The sequence below is a fragment of the Hetaerina americana genome, unplaced genomic scaffold (assembly GCF_022747635.1).
Source record: "Hetaerina americana unplaced genomic scaffold, ioHetAmer1.1.p SCAF_6, whole genome shotgun sequence".
Classification (NCBI taxonomy): domain Eukaryota; kingdom Metazoa; phylum Arthropoda; class Insecta; order Odonata; family Calopterygidae; genus Hetaerina; species Hetaerina americana.
Genome location: NW_027287205.1, coordinates 79,822,240 through 79,843,684, shown reverse-complemented (window position 1 = coordinate 79,843,684; position 21,445 = coordinate 79,822,240). Strand labels below are relative to the sequence as shown.

The following is a 21,445-nucleotide window of genomic DNA, read 5'->3' as shown; positions in this document are numbered from 1 at the left end:
TGACGGCTCCAATGGGCAGCCGTCGTGATGTGTGTGGTCCACGTACGGGTGGAGAGAGGACGTTTAGAGTTTCTTATGCAAAAGTGCTATTTTGTTTTTGGATTTCTTTCACTTCGTTCGCGTCTTCACTTTGTCTTGATCCTTGGGGATTTTCCATGACTTTTAACTCTTCGAAAATACATTTCCTACTATTTTTAACCGTCTCAATCTGATTAACTTGTGACGAGTTTGGAACTAAAGAGACTTAAGCATGCCCAGAATATAAACCATTATTCATGGCATCTTTCAAAAATTTGAATTATCTTTGAAAAGCGTCGGAAAGATCCAAGTCAATGGAGTAAATGGAAGACCATCTTAAGAAACAGATTTTATTTGGAAGTTTAGATTTTACGATCGAATTCGTGAACGCAACAGCTGCAAAACATTTAATTCCGGAGACAAAGAGGCTGGCTTTGATGAATGTACTGAGATAATTTGGGTTTAAATTATTTGTATGAACTGCGATTATGCTAGGAGTGTGATATTTCAATGCATATAGTGATATTTTACTGACCAGATAGCCCCGGTTAAAGTTTGAGTTATCCTGGGCCCTCAGCTTCACCAAAGTTGGGAGATAGTTCGAGCATCTGGTTCTCTCGGAAACTCGCAGTAGGTGAACGGAAAGAAACTGACCCTCCAGAATGTCTTGAATTACTTACGCCGGTGGACATATGAACACTTTTGGGCTGTTTTGGATATTAAGTCGGTTGAGAAAGCGATTTATGAGTTATTCTTGAAGATCCACCAAAGTCCATTTCCGGTACGCTATTTTTTGTAAGGGTGTGAATGTATTTCATGTCTCCAGAAGAGAAGAAAAACATTCCTTTATCACCAATGAGAGGCGAACATTTTAGTAAGTCATTACTACTTTATGAATATTGATATATTAATTTTACGGCACACTTTTACCCATATTCAATATTTTAATGCTATTAATAATGGTATTTTGGAATGGATGCAATACACTTGTTTCATCTTTTCTCATATCTGGAAACGTGCTGGGAGCCCTTTTTTGATAGGTTCTTCAAAATTACCTCAGAAGCCTTCACCTTCATTGTGACGATGGATATCGCTCTTAATTAAGATGTTTTTTCACTTTAATCAATTGAAAAACGTCACATCGGGCTAGATTTGGACTATAATAACGATGGGGAACGAACTTAAAATTGCTTTTGGCGAGACATTCAGGATCGTTTGCGATTTGTAGCCGCGCAGTATCGTGGAGCACCATCCAGACTACCCCTATGAAACGCGGACTTTTGCGACAGAGATAATCTTTTGGAATCTTCAACATACATGATATAACTAAATATTCCAATAATACGAGCAAATGCAAATGAACTTGCTTATATGCTGTTTTGATTATGTGACGTGTCTACGCCTACTTCTCATAAAAACATCCTCCTGTGTATCATAAACACGAGGGTATCACTGCTGAGATTTTCAGTATTTCTGATTAAGTTCTCAATCCTATCCCACAATCTTTTCTTACGGTGACAACAGAAGTATTGATGCTCACTTTCATAGGAGTGGTGGCTGAAGATCCAGGTGTGAATTCATATTCAATAATAGCCCTTTTAAACATTTTAAACTATCCTCTTGCTTTGTTGTAGGGAAAAGAAAACTCCGTAAGCGCTCTGTAATATTTCAAGGGACGTGTAGCCAGTTTATTCTGATTCCAGTGAAATTTCAATGGGACATATTTTTTGTATTGTGCTCCATTCCATCGTTACCGTAGGCGAGGTGAACATGCTTGAAATTGCAAAGACTGCAATCAGTTCAATGAAACCTCGGCAATGTATAAATTACACATAAAGCTAATAATGTGACGTGAAATTAATTTTTTTTTGAATAATGAAGTACATGAATAAAAAGTTATGACCAATGTATTGAGCTTCCCTCGTCATTAACTGACGAAGAATAATTAATTAATCTGGCCTCGAAATTAACATTGTATTTTTAAAAAAATATTATAGGCACTAATTCGATGAAATACACGTACCAATGAACGATGAAAACTTTAGTGGTCCATGATGAACGAATGTGTTTATCATTTATAAATGGGTTTTGATTACATATTATTTGTTCGATTCGAATTGAACATTTTTCAAAACAAATTAGTAAACATTCAATATTTTATTTTATAACAAGAGCAGAACTTTCTTAGCTTAGAGCTTCAATTCGTGAAAGTATTAATATTGTTTAAAAATAGGATTGCTTTAGTCCTTCCTCTGTTATGTTCAATAAAATGGCCATTGAAACCACACATTATAAAATACGACGGAAAGGTGCTTACATCCACCGTAACCCGAAACTGGATCAAATTTATTACAATCGGCATTATACCATTTGAAAATTGTATTACATGTTGCATTACAAGTTTTCCACCATCCTCAGAATGAGTGGACGAATTAATAAGGAATTGGTCGTGGACAGGTTTCAGGGTATCCGAGCGGTGTCGCACAGCTCGTCTCCTGACCAGGTTCGTCCAGCTGACGCCTCCACGCCGTCTCACTTTTCTTCATCCAGTTCCTTGCATCCCATGTCGAGACTCATCGGATCACTTGGCTCTTCGATCCTCCCTTAACCCCTTTGCCATAAAATTATTCATGCCTCTCCCGAGAATCGACATAGAGACTGCCCGGAATCAGTCTCGTCCCCTCCGAACCCGCCCCGTAAATTTTGTCTTTTCCGCTCGGGGAGGGCGTGGTTATTTTTGGAACTCGTCCGGGGGGTGGGAGGCGGATGGGGTTTGGGCGGGCTGGGGTGAGTGGGAGGGAGGAGGAGAAAGCTAGACAAAAGGTTGAGAGAATCAGGAGGAGGGGACATGAGGGGGCAGAGAGGAGAGGTGGAAGAGGGGTCGTGGACCGGGGAACAGGGATCAACAGGTGATTATCCCCAGCCCCAACCCCATTATCGTGACCCTTCTAATTGAAGTAGTCGCGGCAATAATTTGATTTTACGTGTTTCGTATATCATACTGGATCGTATAAAAAATTACAATTTTGAAGATTTTGAATAGATTGGGACTCGAGCATTCGTCCTTCTTTCAACGGTGCCGCCGGACGCGTTCCCTGCATCTGATTCTAATTATTCTTTTATTATTTGTCTCTAAGCAACTTAAAGTTAGCTACTTCATTTCAAATGGCAGGTAAACTTCAAGGTACAGTCATAGTTAGTTACCACCTTGTGCCTCATATTATAATGCTACTTTGCAAAAACTCCTGTTAGCCTTGGTGGACTACATAGCTCGCAAGATAGCCCAAAGAACTCTTAAGCGGCTTGAAAGACTGCAAAGGCGTTCGCACTCGATTTGGTGTTACGAGATCTTTCAGCTCACGAAAATACGAGGAGTGATACGGCTTACGCAATGCACTTTGCACGCACGAAACATTCATAAAATGTATTGCTGTTGCATGCGACGAGATCTCACCCTATTCAGCTTTCAGGATATGGATATGTGTGCCCCCTCAATTCTGTTCACTGCGTTTGGACCGGAACCGCTCTTACTTTGGAGGCTACGAATATTTATTTCGAGTATATTCCCAGCGTTTTGTCAACACTATCACAGTATATGTTTTGAACTCTTCATATTTTTGCTGAAGTAATCGTTGGGAAAAGGAATTGAAAGAGGCTTTAAGAAGGACCGCAGTATTGAACGTAAGGATTCAATTTTTTCTTACCCAACATACTTTCCTGGGGGCAGGAGATGAACATTTATTTTTATAAGTTTTGACTGCTTAGGGAATTTTGTGTTAAATAATTTCAACGAGGATAAATAACGTTCTTATGCATCGGTCATCAGGAGCGACTCAAAATAGATGTCTGCGTATGATATGATCATGGTATGATAAGCATTATGACTAACGAATTTTTTATATATTTCGGTAGCATTACCAAGGGTGAAAAGGTAGGATGTAAGTAATCTGGCGAGAAGTTTATTAGGTGATATTTATAATTAATCAATTCAAGGAACTCTTCCATTTAAAGGTATATTTTTGATGGACCCTAATGAATATTATCTTCTACACGAGAACTTCCTTATATTTCCACCACCTTATTTTCTTCTGAAGTTCTTTGTAATTTCTGCCTTAATTCTTTCACTAAAAGCCTACTCTCTTCCGTTCTCCACTCTGCTTACCCAACGTTCTCTCTTCAAATTCCGGCCTCTACCTCGCGATATTTCCTCCACCCACTTTCTCTGCCTTTCTCGAATTTTCCTCATCAATTTCCTTTCTTCTTCCTCCATAATTAAAACTATGGCATTTTTCTTTTCTCTCTGCTCAACTTATTTTCTCCATTATTCTTCACATTCACATCTCAAAAACCCTCAAATCTACGCTCACCCTATTAACTCCAAACCACTTTTTATATCTACAGATCCACTACGGCCCATTATACAGTTAAACATATACGATCAAATTATGATAAATAAATACGATTAAATTCTTGCTTCTCATGAAGATATTAATTAATGAAATGGAGATAACCTCATACGTAATATTTTCGCTGTTATTCGTCATCTTACGGCGACAGAACCGTATCTAAAATATTTGAAACGTTCGTTGTTGGTTTCTTCCATTTGTCCCTTCTACACCCACGTGGAATGCTTACCGTTAGAATAATCCAAGACAATCAATCACATATGTTGTTTGAATTTGCTTTGGGGTTTCGTGATTACGGAAATCCGACGGCGTTGAAGAAATTTGCTTGTGTGTTCCAACGCAGTCGATGCACGAAACAAATTAGAGTCGTGTAAGATCGTTTCGAAAAAAATCGATCCTAATTGAACGATATATATGTATGTATTGGTAAAGGACGTTATGACCGCTCCTTAGTCTTTTTATTCGCTCAATTTACGTTCCCAAGGGAACAACACTTTAAAATTATTTTGGCCCTCGAAATTTTTCTAGGCTTCAATTTCAACATATTTATTTTTTTCCCCGTTTCCGCTCTTGAAATTTTTTGTCTCCACCGTTTTTAGCGTCGGCTCTAGTGAAATGCAGCCGTCATTTTCATCAATCCCCTCGAGTTTATTTTCATTGCACGGTTTTGTTGATGTGAAGTGGATGGGTGCGGGAGAGGGTGAGGGGTGGGGGGGGGTGGAGGGAGTGGGCATCGCCGCGGCTCAAATCGAATAAAAGTGTTCGAGCACATTCGTCAACTCCGGAAGCTGTTGTCATGGCTGCGGCCGGAACTGCGACGTGAGTAGTCATTCCGGAGATGGGATTTTCGGATGGGTTGGAGTTTTAAAAGAGACTGATTTGAGAACAGGCTTTACTCAGCTCTTTCCTTTCCCTATCAGAAAGGCATGCCATCAGTGATGAAGTAATTCTGTGTAAGACTGGTAATGTGTGTGATTTGTAATTGTTCAGTGGATCGACAATGGTTACAGCTTTTTTCGGAAGTAAGCATTTCAATTAATAGCAAATTTAGCAGGCTCCATCCATCGCAGGAACTTTCAAATTGTTATGAAAAATGCAAATTCCATTAAAGTTTGTCGTGCGGAGATATTTGATTTTCGCGTTGGACACATTTGATGTATTCTCCACCTCCCTACTCGTGAACACACTTCCTCCCTACTCGTGAACCATGCAAGTGGGGAGACTCATCTCAACTTATTGCATAATTATAAATCTAAGGGAATCAGTTTTTGTGCTATTCCGTCACGAATGAGAATATCGCACAAGAGGGGTGATTTTATCATGAATTCCTTCCCATAAAATCGTTAATATTAAACGGATTTCACATTGTAACTTGGTACCACTGCCATATATTCCGGCGTTGATTTTCGACTAAATAATTTCCGTTGCATGGGTCCCACGTAAAAACTTAAGTTAGGAAAATGAAATATATGGCATGCAAAATTCAACATGATACTCAGAATTATATTTAATTATAATAAAAAGAGATAAAATGTGAAAGTAGGAAAATTCCTATTGGTGAAAAATTGCTAGTAATATCAAACCAATGTGGACAATTATCACTGTCACATGCATAAAGCTATAATGTGTTTTTTAAGGAACTTAATAGGCTCCATCGAATTAATCGTATAAATTTATTGTTAATATTAGTTAGTCTACCTTTTAAGGTAATTTGCGAATGGAAAAAGATTGAGCAATGAAATTTCTTCGCCTTTTCTAACAAAAAAACCTGAAACTCGGACTTAGAATAAGTCCCTCTTCCATTCTGCATGTTTCCTTCCTCCCTTTATTCTGTTCAGCGTGTCTATCCTATTCCTGCCCCTTTCTCATATTCCTACCATTCTCCCCTCTGTCACAGTCTTCAATATCTCACTGTCAATCAATATGCTTTGCACACATCTTTCCTGCCACCTCTAGATTTATCACAACAATTCCCTCTCCTCCTTGACCATGCCCAGTATTTCTTCATCTGCTTTGCTTGCCTTTCGGTCCACTTCAATTTCTCCATCCTTCTCCACACCCACATTTCAAAAGCCTCCAATCTACAGCTATCATCCTGCTTCAATGACCATGTTTCCGCGCTACACATAACTATGCTCCATATCAAAGTTTCAATGAGTATTTCCTTAACATCCTCACTTAACGTCCCAATTCTCTGCCTGTAAAAGCTTCTCTGCCTAAAGCATTTTTTTCCCAGATCTCTCTACCCCTTTGACCGTTTTAGTACAAAAAACTTGCAAGATGCGTACACTATTCCACCTGCTCTAGCTTTTGCCATCCTATTATAGTGTTGAACTTAACCTTTCTCTTTCTGAACAATATGCTCATTCCATATCTATCCCATTGGCTTTCTAATTCTCCAGCAATGCTAGCAACTCCTTGGCTAACAGACAAACTGAAATTTGATCGTTAACAAATCTAACTGATTTTATGAATTGTCCGCCAACTTTCATCCCTATCTCCAGATCTACTTATGCCTCTTTATATACAACTCCAAAATGGATCATGGCCATTGTTTTTGTTCTTTCAAAACAGGGTTTATACGTTAAATTCGCTTTGGAAAGATGTCTAGAGAGTTTTTTGTTGTGAATCCTAGCAAAGAATCGGAAGATGATCGGATTTCGGACCATGCGTATTGATGCCAAAACTAGATGAGGGACCAGGTTCAATTCCTGAGTGCTGAAGGTTCGATCTAATGGTTTCTCATCTTTATTTGAGTTTACTTTGGAAATTATCCAAATTATATTGACAGTCAGCAGGATTCGGAGGGTGTATTATTGACGGGTAAGCAAATTTTGCTAATAATCACGTTGCTAGATTGGGGAGGAATATTATGATTTTTGGTGTCAAATATTTTTCTATATGATTGAAAATGTATAGTAAGTATTTTTGCCTTGATTAATGAAATAAGAAGTGGAAAATTATTAAAAATAAATAATATTCCAAGAATCACTTTTATTTAATTACAATATCTTTCCACACAAGAGAGAATTTCACCTAGTATTTTTATAGCCGGCTTTATTTTCTAGACTAATGCATTTCCTATTTACATAGCCATAAATATAGTTATGGAAATATGAAATCCATCCTGGTTTTGTTAATGTGCATCGAACGTCAAGAGGTCTGTTCAAAAAGTATCGCGAATTTTGGATTTTCGCGGGTTACGTACATTTCATATTTGAATTTTTCGTGTTGTTATGTTGGTTCTTATGTGTCTCAATTAAGCCGTAAATTTTGGCCTATTTGAACGTGCAGTTAATTCTAGGCAGCTGTTTTGCTTCGACGTGTTTTGGCTTGTCTTCGATTTTTGCCTGTTCCAAAAAATTGATCAAAGTATCTGTATCGAATTTTGTGTGAAAAACGAAATTAAGTGCGCAGACGCATTTCAAATGTTGACTGTGGCATAAGGAGAGGCCATCTTGGACCGAAGCAACGTTTATCGGTGATAGAAAATGTTCTCAGAGGGCCGAGAAGATGTGAACGACGAAGAGCGTGCCGGACGCCCGATCACGCCAACAGCAGACGAAAACATTGATGAAATGAGGAAAATAGTATTAATCAATCGTAAAATCACAGTTAGAGAAGTTGCTGAAGACCTGAACATATCGATTGGCTCGCACCATGTGATTTTTACCAATGATTTGGGCATGACACGGGTCGCCGCAAAATTCGTACTCCAATTTGTGCTCAATTTCGAACAAAAACAGCAGCGCATTAGCTTTGCTAATGAGGTGTTGGACTCAAATTGGCAGTAAATGTAAAGGTGGCATTTTTTTCATTTCAGATACTTATGAAACAATCCATAAGGATATACGAAGGGTAAGCCAAATAATACTTCGATATGCTCAATATTTCTTGCTTGTTAATTTCCGGAAGTGAAGTCGATTTGCCAACTTATTTCAACAAAAGAATGAATTGGGTACTGCACAACCCATGGTGATAGTTTACCTTTAGATGCGCATTCAATATAGACGGTTTCAGTAAAAAGTATTACCATAACATTCGGAAAACAATATTTTAATTACAGGGTGCGTCCCAAAAGTACTGCAATTATTAACTAAGTAATTTATGGAAAAAATTTGCATAAACTCTTAAAATTCTTCAAAGTACTGTCCTTGGGCCTCTACACATTTTTCCAGGGACTCTGATATGACCGGTACGCGCCCTGGAAGGCGTCTTCGGGGACCTCTGGCAAGGTCTTCGTCACGGCTGATTGGATCTCTTCTATGGACGAAAAACGGGTTACTTTCAGGGCTGCTTTAATCCGAAGGAACCTTGAAAGGTCTGCTGGGGCGACCTTTGGGCAATGGAGGTGGGGCAGCGTCGGCTCCTGGTACTTGGGTAGCAACTCACGGACACATACCGCGTTGTGGCAAGGCGTGTTATCGTGATGGACTTACCAGGCAGTGGAGATGTCTTTCATCGTCCTGATGACCCATTTTCGGGGTCTTTTCATCACATCCACGTAAAAGACAGCGTCAACTGTCTACCCTTTAGGAACAAACTCCTTATTGACAACCCCTTAACCGTAGAAAATTACAATGATAATTATTTTTACTTTTCTTTGCTCATTCTTTCCTTTTTGGGATTCGAGAACTTGGGGTCGGTGAGCAACTCAGAGCAATGGTGTTTTGTTTCTGCGTCGTATTCAAAAACCCAGGTTACACCACCAGTGATGACGTATTCCAAATAATCAGGTTCATTTCCAATGCGTTGGATAAGCTAACTCGAAATTTCCTCTCGGTTGGTCCTTCGTGACACGGTTGGCGCGCAGAGGTTTATAATAGCTGACGCCCTACCACTTTCACAGATTGGAGAGCACTGAGACTGATTTTAAGGCAAAGTTTAGCATACCTCCCACCTACTCCAAGCGATTTAATTTAACTCTGACAAGTAGGAGCGGGGCAGGATATTTATATGGATTACTTTTGGAATACATCCTGTACAACTGATAGTTATAACTAGGAGTTGACGCTCAGTGCAAATGGGAAAACCGTGGAAAAAAGAACTAATTAGAATATTCCACTTCGCCATTTAATAACAGTTATAAAATTTCTTGTAAGAACCAAGAGGAAATCTGAACGTTATACATCACTACATCCGAAATTTTTCATCCATAATTTTAACTTAATAATACAATGTACGAAAGGGGAATAATTTCCATATATTTCATTCCACTTTAATAAATAATATTCAGGAACGTAACTTTTATTTAGCTTGTCCATTAGAGGTTTTATTCCTAGAGCACTCACTCACTTTTCAGTAATCTGAAAAATAACCAAAAGGAATGCAATAATTGGTCATTTTTATTCTCTCTGCGTCATTTCTATACCAGCATACAGCATTTTTTATCTGTGTAAATTATAAGAGAGATCCCATAAATAAGCCGAGTGGGTGCATTGAAAATTTTAATAGACTAGCGCTCTGATCACCATGGCGCTGGTGAACCTAAGCTTCTTTCAAAGGAATGGTTAATTAAAATAACGGACGATTAATTTATGAGTATAAAATACATTTCTTGGTGACCTCTTGATTCATATTTTAATGAAAAATATTGAATGAACTAGTATATAGAAAATATCGGATGGATTTATCGTCGTTATAATCAGTACGGCCGAGGAAGAGAGAGACAATACATTTCTAGGAAGCGAAATTGTGGTAGCATTAAAGGTCAGGCCATGTTATAATTTGCATCTCTGTCCTAAAAGTCTTTTATAACTTCAAACATATATTTTTTAAATGATATATGCCTGATACGATGAATGAAATGACATACAAAACAATATTAAATTTATGAAATTCTGATTTTTTACACCGTACAATCTTCTCTGTGTGTCGTGGTAGTCCAAGGGTAGAGGGTTGGACTACTGACCTCAGAGCCTGGGTTAGATATCCGGGTAAGTCCCTCTGGGTACCTACGAATCCACCTAAAATATATGATTTTTCGGGTACCAGATCTTCCTGGGAAACCATAACCGGCACAGGGAAAGGAACTGGCCCACCTATCCTGTTGTGTGAATTTCACACGCCTTCGTGCTTAGCACTGGGTGAACTCTACCATCACCTACCAATCTGAACTTCGGGTTGATTACTGTGTTTCTTTTACAATCATCTATCTCTTGATAACATTTAAACAAACACCTTATATACAACTACATGTATACACACATGTATACATACACAAATACACTTTTAAAAATAACCGGGAAGCGGGAGCCCCTGGTTCAGATTCCGGATGCATCATACTGTGCCGGAATTCACCTATCCCATCAGTTCGTCCTTTTTGTTATCTGTTTTCCTATGCCCAGTATCTAAATATGCACAGACGCACAGACGCAAAACGCTTTCAAAAATAATGTTATGCTGCCGTATCCTGTATATATATATATATATATATATATATATATATATATATATATATATATATATATATATATATATACTCATATATACAGAAACAGATATAAGGAAAAGGGATAGGAACACATATAAAGGACGAACACAATAGAGGTGGGGAAGGCGGAATCGAACGGATCACAAGAGTAAAAATATTTCCTCAACCGGGACTCGAACACCGGATCTTTCCACTTGCCGGGCGGATGCTCTTAACCACTTGAGCTATCGAGGATAGTCAATTTACCCTGAGATCCGTGGGTCTAATATGTCGCCAAGCGCCCCGATTCTTTCAGCCAAGAGATAGCGTCAGGGGGCTGTTTCACCCACCAAAGGAGAAATAGACAATACACAAGGAAAGGAAAGGACAGTGGGTTAGAATTCATAGAACATCATACAGGAAAGGAACAGACAACTCCTCAACCCCCAACTCCTAACAAAACACAAAATCCATCATCCTACTCTATATCAGGTCCCTCTTCATCTCTGAGTACTCTCTTCCTCCCTTCATCCCGTCCAACATCCCTATCCTGTTCCTTCCCTTTCCTCTTTTGCCCAACATTCTACCCTCTATCACAGTCTTCAACATCCCACTGCCGGCCAATACCCCCTTCAACCACTTTTCCTGCCTCCATAGGTTTCCTCCCAACAAACCCCTCTCTTCGCCCACCATACCAAGTACTCCCTCATTTGTTTTCTTCTCTGTCCATTTCACCTTCTCCATTCTTCTCCACACCCACATTTCAAAAGCCTCCAATCTACGTCTATCCTCCTGCTTCAATTACCACGTTTCCGCACCGTACATAGCTACGCTCCATATCAAAGTTTTTACGAGTCTTTTCTTAACATCCTTACTCAGAGTCCCCGTCATCAACTCCCTCCTCCTTGTGAAAGCCTCTTTGCCTAGCGCAATTCTTCTCCTTACGTCCCTACTACTTTGACCGTGTTGGTCCAAAACACTACCGAGATACGTAAACTGTTCTACCTGCTCTAGTTTTTGCCCTCCTATTTTAATGTTAAGCTTGGCCTTTTTCTTTCTAGAAAATCGCATAACCCTTGTTTTATTAATACTGATTCTCATCCCATACCTGTCGCACTGAATTTACAATTCACTAAGCAATGCTTGCAGCCCCTTGGCTGACTGACAAACTAAGGCTTGGTCATCAGCAAACCTAATTGATTTTACGAATTCCCCGCCCACTTTCATTCCTACCTCGAGTTCTTCCCATGCCTCTTTAATCATTTCCTCTGCATACAGGTTGAACAGCAACGGTGATAATGGGCAACCCTGCCTTACACCCCTTCCTAACACTGCCCATCCTGACTCCCCGTTTCCCACCCGCACCTGAGCAGTCTGAGACATGTACAGGTTGCGGATTAGCCTCCTTTCCCTCCAATCTATTCCTATTTTCTGCAATATACTCATTAGTTTTTCCCAATTCACCCTATCAAACGCTTTTTCGAAATCTACGAAACAGGCAAATACCTCCTGGTTGTGTTCTATATTCCTCTCGATTAATAATCTCATTACTGCAATGGCATCACGTGTACCTCTCCCCTTCCTAAACCCAAACTGATCATCCCCTAAGTAATCATTTGCCCTACTCTCTATCCTTTTGTTAATGATCCTGAGAACAACTTTAGCTGCGTGGGATATCAAACTAATTGTCCTATAGTCCTCACATGACGTGGCCTTTACCTTTTTCGGAATAGGAACTAAAACTGATCTCACAAAGTCTTCCGGCCAGATTCCCTCTTCATAAATACTACGGATCAGCCCATATAGCCTCTTCCTCCCACATTTTCCTAAGCATTTTAAAAGTTCCACGGGAATGTTATCTACCCCCACGGCCTTATTTAGTTTCATCTCCCTTAATGCCCTTTCTATCTCATTGTCTAGTATGCCTGGACCTAAGCTGTCTTCCTCTACGTCATTTTCTTTTTCAATGTCTAACTGTGTTGGTCTGAGTTCTTTACTATACAGTTCTTCTATATACTCCTTCCATCTCTCTTGGATCTTTCCTGCGTCAACTATTACCTTACCCGCTTTATCTCTAACTATTAGCATAGCTCTTCCTTTCTTACTTCCCGATAACGATTTAACTTTGCTGTACAGCGCACCGATTTCGCCCTTCCTCTGGAGACTTTCCATATCCTCGCGCTGCGTCTTCCACCATGCGTCTTTTGCCTTATTTGTTGCCCGCCTCAATTTATTGTTCAATTCTTTGTACTTCATTTTGCCTAATTCTGTATTCATATTCTTCCATTTTCTCCGCTCATCCATCTTTGTAATCATCTCATCCGTGATCCATGGTTTCCTAGTCCTTTTAGCGTTAACGGTTCCAATAGTGTCTTTTGCGGCTTTAGACAACCCCTTCTTGATCATTTCCTATTTTTCTTCGATAGTACTAAGCCCTTTACCATCCTCCATGATTTTCTCTACCGCCTGTTTGTATTCCTTCCTTTTCAACCCATTTAACGCTTCTACATTCCATTTTCTAACTCGCCGCCCCTGCCTTATCTTTTTGAAACGTAAGCTACATTTCATAACAACTAAATTGTGGTCCGAGTCCGCATCCGCTCCCGGGAAGCTGTGGGAATTTATCACACTATTCCTAAACCTGTGTCTAACCAGGATATAATCTAGCTGATATCTTCCCGAGTCACCTGGCATTTTCCATGTATACCTGCGTCTTTTGTGGTGTCTAAACCAAGTGTTGGTGATGACTAACCCCTGTATTCTGCAGAACTCAACTGCTTTCTCCCCGCGGTCATTCCTCGTGCCTAAACCGTAGTCCCCCACCTCATCACCATCTCTTCCTTCGCCTACCGTCGCATTCCAATCCCCCATCACTATCAAATGTTTCCCTGCAGGAACACACGCGATCATGTTCTCTAACTGATCGTATATCCTATCGACCTCTTCTTCCTTATGGTTGCTCGGTGTCATGTATACCTGAATAATAACTAAGTTCGTCGGTTCTGCTTTTATCTCCACTAGTAGTATTCTATCCGTTACCTACTCTATGTTGACTACGCTTCTCCCTACCTCTTCATTTAATACAATGGCAACCCCTCGTTGGCTCTCCTCCCCGCCGCTGTATATTATTCTATACTTATCACTCCAGTAATCCCCGCTATCTTTCCATCTCTCCTCGCATAGACCTAAAATATCTATATTTTCCCTTTCCATCTCTCGCTTAACATTCTCCAATTTCCCTGTCCTCATCATTGTCCTAACATTCCAAGTTCCTATTTCAACTAATTTTATCTTTTTCTCCTCCGTTTTCTGCCCTGCTTCCGTCGGTTTTCCCTTGCAATGGTTGTATGTGATGGCAAGCGCGGAAGCCTTGCCTATTCGATGCCCATCGTCGTTTGACCATTCGTCATTCGTCGTCGTTTGACCTAACCTGACCGTTGTCACCAGGAAATTTGCCTAATTGCAACGTAATTGTGTAAATAAATAAGTAAACAACTCGAAGGCTCAACTGGTAGGTGAATTCCGGAAGGTCCTTCTTCCTGGGTTTCTTTGACGGCACTTAGGATTATATTGGTGTTCCTTGAGAGAGCATTTCACTCTTGAGAATAGAAAGTAGTCTGCTGGTGCCAAGTCGGGATTGTAGGGGGTTGGGGTTTCGTCGTGATGGCATTGCAGAAGGCCTTTTTTAAGGCACCACTGCGATGTCTGCTCTTGGTTTTCCATCAAGACCTTCGCGACGAATTTGGTACAGATGGCTGAATTTTCATTTCTAATAATGGTTTGCACTGGCATTATATCAATGCCAATTGGATTTTCGATCTTGCAAACACTTCACCGACGGTCTGAATTCAGCAATTCACGCACGCGTTGCACGTTGTCGTCTTTTATTGAAGTCGACGGCCATCCAGCGCGGAACTCGTCCTTCACATTCTCTTGGCGAGCTCATTCTGCTTAAAAACTGCAATTTTTGACTTTCTTTCACACTTCAATACTTTAGAAATCATGCCCAACGTCCCCAGTGCAACACAAAACTTGGTGGTATACCACTGTTCAATTGCTCGCTGCATTAAGCGTTTTCACCAAGTGAATCAACAGGGGTTCACTAAAAAGATGATGTAGGCTGAACGAGCAAACGTTTCGCAGGCGCTTGGTGCGTGTGTTGGTAAGATTCTCAACCAACGAACCTGCGCGCTGCGATAAACAGTCACGGTAGGAAAATATGGTTCCTGATACTTTTTATCCATACTTATCCGTATTTATTGTGGGAACTAAGATAAAATAATGTCGTAGTAAAACTGCTAAAGTACAGCGGAATGTGCATGACATTTTTATGAGACATAATTGAAGAATATTTTTTAAAGTATTAAATACTCCTGAAACCAGAGCGCCACTTCGGTAAATAATGAAACGCCTGCATTGCCAAGTGAAATGCATATACTCGTAAATGTACGAGTACCGAACATTTGTAAAGTTTGAACATGCTAAAGTTCATACCAAGTGAAATATGGAAATAGTCACATATATATACATATATATATATATATATATATATATATATACATATATATATATATATACATATATATATACATATGTATATATATATATATATATATATATATATATATATATATATATATATATATATATATATATATATATATATATATATATATATATATTCGAGTTCCATTCTACGGTCCTCGTAACGAATATAGGTGTGGAGTAAGCCTAGAGCTTTCGCGTATTGGAATTCGCATAACACTGCGTCAAAAACGAAAGATATTTAATCCAACTACACACGCAAAAGCTTATTTTTTTCGATTTCCGCCCTTTCCGCGTTCCCTGATAAATCCAATCACCACCGCTCTTCCCTAAACCCTCCCCTCCGGTTTTTTCGTCCGGCGGTGCAGAGGTCGGTCAGCGCGCCACCCGGTAGCCGGACATCGAAGCGAAAAGCCCTGGCGAACGATTTTATCCCGGCCTAGAGGGAAAAAAAGAGAGGAAGTAAGGGGGTGGGACCCTTTTGTCCTGTTGTACTACAGGCCGCTTACATTGGTCACATGATGATATTGGAAATGGCATCAAGGGGGGGGGTGGATGGGAACACGGGGGATCCATTGGAGCTAAGTCTTTAGTCGGGGCAGTGCTCCTGCTTTCATCCGCAGCTTTTTCATTACGGACAAAAGTACCCTACTTCAAAGGGAGAAACGAGGGGAGAAAACGGGGGAACAAGGGCAGCAGTCGGTGGGGGAGGGGAGGGGGTCGCGGGAGGCAGGGAAGGGAGGGCGGGTCGAGAGATAGCGAAGCCGGAGCAAGGATAGTGAAGATGAGACGGAGTTGGCTTTATTTCGTAGTCGGTTTGGGGTAGGCCTTTTGTGCCGGACACGCGAAGTGTCCAGCCTCTCTTTCCCCGTCCCCCAACGTCCGCCTCACCCGTCCCCTCACTCCGCCCCCCGCAAACCTCCACACGGTTTTGATGTCTCGTATCTTCCGCTACCCTTCGTGTTCAAAAACGTCTGCCTCGAAGGATTTCGCCCTTCTACCCCCCCCTCTTCAAGAATGATTTTCAGATTCATCCCTTTCATCTCCCCTACATTTTTGCTTTATTTCGACGGAGAAGTTCCCAAAAAGTTGAGAAACGGGAGGAAGGTTTGGAGTATATTAAGTGCTCAAATGCGATTAGATCCGGCGTCCGGTCTCCGATATGCGAAGGGGGTTATAGAGTGCGTCCCCCTGCATTGAGAAGATGTGTATTAATTACGTAGGTGAGAAACATTCTTACGGCTGTCTTGTGCCTCCAATTTCTAGTTATTGAAGCCCTCTTTGCTATTTTTATAAAATAATGTATCCGTGCCATTAAAAATTAGTAACATTCAAAGTATAATCAAATATTTGTTGAAAAATATTTAAATCTATTTCTAAATTTATGCATCTGACGTACATGAGCTGTGAATTGGTTTTCAACGCAAAAGGAATCGAACTACTTCCCTGAGGGTGGTATTTTCCCTCAAAAATTCGATGTTGGTGGGTAATTGCTTGCTGACCATCAGTAGCCAAGAGTGAATTGATGGTCAGTTATACCTAACTCTGAATCTTCTCGAAGTTCATTTTAAAACTTGCATTGATTATGCTTTAGTTCTCAAACTATGGGGGAGGTAATTATTATTATCATTAATTCAATTTTATGAAACATTCTAGTGCGTACGTTGTAATTAAATTTTAATTATTTCAATTGCGAACAATCTCATGCCCTAAGTGACATAAACGAATACAGAAAATAGGTAACAAACGCAAGCTACTATGGAAATAGGCTGGTGCGCATTGTTGCAGTTTTAGAGTACTACCTTTTTTGTAATGGCATAGATATTATTCCAAAAAAGATGGTAAGAAAGGTTATGTTATAGGCTGTGTTCTTTGTAGATGGAAGTTTACTTGACGAGCTTATTGAGCGAATACTTGCCAAAAAAGACGTGAACGCTATTAATTATATCAATTGTTCCTTAAATGGCTTCAATATATTTTTGTTGACTTTCGGGTTCAGCACATTTATTTTTGAGCCGCAAATACTTGTTCAAATGTTGAAAACTTAAATACTCCATTTAACTAATGGCAACTTCTTATTACCTTTGAAATTTCTTCGCAACGTTCCCACCCGATCCAACACGCAAGCTGTTTATTATTTTGGTTCAAGGGTTATAACTGTTGAAAAGTAGACGGTCTCATTCTTCGCGACTCGTAAGAAGTATTCTGAAAGAGTCTGAAAAATTTGGGCTAATAGCAGTTGCACTTTACACTTCTGTAAGAATGAAAATCATAATAAACGGTCCAAGAGAAGTAGGTTCAACTTATGTCGGGCTTGAAACTAGGAGAAATTGTTTTCTAGGGCTACTATTGCTAAAAAAATACTATAGAACTCTATTTTAGTGCAGAGGCAATAGCATTAATATCTGTTAATAAATTACTTGAGTTTGGCTTCCACATAATTTTCCAAGTTAAAATTTAAAAGTTATCACCTAGGAGCTATTATTAGTGTGTATATAACCACTCAGTACAGGAAACAAAAATTGAAAACCTTTCATAACAGCTTACCTTTCTATTATGCAAAGAATTATAATATTTTTACTCATGACATTGATAAAAGCTGTTGGAAAGTTCTTCTCCGTTGAGAAAACCCTTCTAATTGAGAAGCTATTACGAGTAGCACACTGTTTTATATCTTCAACTTCGTCCATGCCTTTTGTGTAACATTCTTATTCCAAATGACATTGCATACGGTAGGAACGCGTTGTTTTTTCTGATTCGATAACGATTGATACTGCTATCTTGCTAAAATAAACACTCATAGGCAGAGTGTCGTTTAAAGTAGTTTAAAAAAATTAGTCAAGGTAGGATGGACAGACATTGGACGGCATTACATTCCTTTTACTCTGCTAAGGAAATAGAACCTGATACCCTTCTTCTAGCAATGGACCCTTATTTAATTCACAATACCTCCTTCTTACTTTTGATCTTCGATAAATCGGTGGCGAAAATATCTACATCCATCTATGAGAGAAAGGGCTATTGTCATGGATGCCCATCGACGGTAATACCATGACATCGTACAGTAGCATTATTTCATGGCCTTTATTTGATGCTAATGAATGGCTTGATGAAAAGTTTCCTTAAAGGCGTTGGAATTCTTAATTTTGATACTTAGAATATGCTGATAATGTGACGGCTCAAGATATCTTTTTAAGAATATTAATTTTTTGGGCAATTATAATTTTAATGAAATAATGTAATAATTATTTGAGAAAAAACATTTTTAGCAGTAAAGACTAAATGGGGTTTAAATGTTTTAGTTAAAAAGCCAATTGAGGGGTTGATTTGGGGGGTTGATTCAAAGTGGACATCATTAGAACGAGCAAAACTAGCACAGACAGTGGATGAGTTAGTGAGAACCTTTTATTATAAAATTGGGAGATTGGAGAGTGACACAGGCAATGCAAGGGTCGATTTGCCGTTTTAATAGATCTTGCTCATCCTTCGGAAAAACTTGATGGGAAAAATGAAATCGAGGTAAACGGATTTCATTCTCTAATGTTTGTCGAGCGATTTTCTCCCCCCCCCCCCACGGTCTCATTCTTCTCTGCGATGGACCCTTTTTCCCGAGACGGATGGCGATAGAGTTCATGTCCGTAGTTTTTTAATTCACATTGTGGAAACCTGGCGTTCCATATATCCGTTCCTTATAAACGTGGCGTTGCGGGATTATCGATAATTGGATTACTTAAGATCGCCATCCGCGGTCATCTGATATGGAACGGTAATATGTCAGTCGTCGGGGCGGAACAAAGTTGGGGATAGGGGGAGTGGGCGTGGCGGGGGCAGAGGGGGTTAGGGGGGCAGGTGGGTGGAGGGAACCGACGGAGCGAAACCTAGCGGAGGAAATCGAATTACACAGACGAGCAGATAGCCGCATTTGGGCGGGTTATCAGAAGATTTGGGGACGAGGAAATAAAAGAAGGTTTGGATGCCGAATGAATACTCTTCCTGATCCGCGTTCCACCTCTTTCTCCCTCCAACCCCGAGTAACCACGCCAAAGCCGAGCCGTCAACATTTTTCGAACCTTATCATTGTGATTGTGCAATTGTAGCGCTGCGACCAATGAGTGGTACATGATTGGGTTGACCTCAAATCATCGGGTTGTAATCTATTCCACCTCATCCCGCTCGTCTTCGACGCGCATCGCGGCAATGGTCACTGGGCATCTGCGTTCATTTTTCCGCCATTAAAGTTAGGTGGATACAAACGTCGGATAGAAAGGGGTAGGTTTTGAGGGGAGAGAAGGGGAGGGATGCCTGATTTCTCAAAATTGGGCTCACTATGATGCCCCATCCAATGGACGGAGCGCATCCCTTAAACCGTTTTTCACCGGCTACCCATTAAGGATGTGAGTGACTTCTGCCTCACCAGAAAATTGAATCTCGGCCGTCGGAATGTTGAGTATCCCCGCTACTCACTCAAGTTCTTTGTTAATTCACGTCCTAGTAACGCCTGCGTGCTAAGGGAGTACTTCGAGCGTTTGCTCGTTTGCGATTCGCGTGTTTGCTCGTTTGAAAATTTACGGTTGGGACATTTATGTTTTGTCTTTCTTGCATTTCCCGAATGGTTTTAAAACGTAGAGTGTCAGTATGACACTCATAAAGGGCAACCAGAGTGGATGTGCGATGAAGAGTAGATTATTAATTTTACGATAAGTGAGAAATAGATTTTTCAATCAAGAAAAGTCATAGATAATTTTATCAAAAGAAAATGTTTTGTTAAAAAAATCAAATCCTCAGTTTACAATTAAGTTAAAACATTCTCATACACGTCAAAAAACATTTGCCTGCAATATACACACACAGCTATTTCGCCAAAACAGGAGTAAGTTTCACATATCTATCATGCTGATAACCTCGATGAAATACCTTTTAAAAATAGAATGTAAACCGATATTTGTATTTATTGCGTATTATTGACAACATATGGAAAAATAATTAAGCTTAGAATCATTACATTTTCAGTCATTTAATACCGCGCCATAGTCTTAATTGAAATGAAATTCAAGTATGTTTTCATTGAATGATAAAATTTGGTATTATTTAAAAATAATCAATTAGATTAGTTACCTGATACTATCATGTCCCCCCTCTCCGTAATCCAGAAATTTATTGAGTTAGGATATGCTTCTGTGTGGCATTCCAGGTTCACGTCTTGGCCCAAATAGGCACCTTCCAGTTGATTTTGTATCCACAACATTGGCGGGACTTCTCATCCAAGAAATATTTGAATGAAATCATAGAAGGGCGTCATAGGTCCATCCAATCGTGATATGCGGGTGTTCAACATGAGGAGAAAAGCAAAAAAAATATTTGCATTAGATATGGCTAAATGGAAATTGACATTTGAGTCAGTTTAGTACATTCTAGCTTATATGTAGACACATTATATATATATATATATATATATATATATATATATATATATATATATATATTTACACACACACACATACATATTCATCAACAATAAAAATGGCGATATATCCAGAAAAAAACTCTGTATTTTATACAAGGATTCATGAGACACATGCAGAGGAAATAGACTTTAATAGAAAGTACAATAGTGTAAAATTTAACATATATAAAGAAAAGCATGATATATCATCGTGGAATTTTACGTTTTGATATCGTTCCTGTGGCTTGTTTTCCGTTTAAATTTACAACACACATAAATTAACGAGGAAGAAAAAAAAACAAAATTTTATGTGTGAATTCCGATTGCTACTTCATTCCCTTTTTATTGCTATTATGTCACTGGGAACGTTACTTTTATGCAAAATAATTTTTGCACAGAATTTGGGATGCCATTCATCTTTTTGGTGGATATTAGCTTGAGTACAGGACTCGTGTATGACTCATGTGAATTATCACCCTCATGAATTATGACATTTTATTCGAGGTACAGCTTTCATTTATAATTAAATTTCCCTGGTAATCAATAAACATGAGCTAATTTTATTACTTTTAAATATGAAGTCTCTTAATAAAACTTTTATTATGATAATCTTCTTCTTTC

The 21,445-nt window shown here is 39.4% G+C and overlaps 1 protein-coding gene across 1 annotated transcript in view; it reads right to left on the bottom strand.

Annotated features, from left to right (window-relative positions):
- Positions 1-21,445, bottom strand: part of LOC139695169 (lachesin-like) — a 160,606-nt gene that overhangs the window by 88,550 nt on the left and 50,611 nt on the right. The window contains exon 5 of the mRNA XM_071593835.1: positions 20,497-20,634. Coding sequence (XP_071449936.1) covers positions 20,497-20,634 — 138 coding nt within the window. The remainder of the gene's footprint in view (positions 1-20,496; positions 20,635-21,445) is intronic.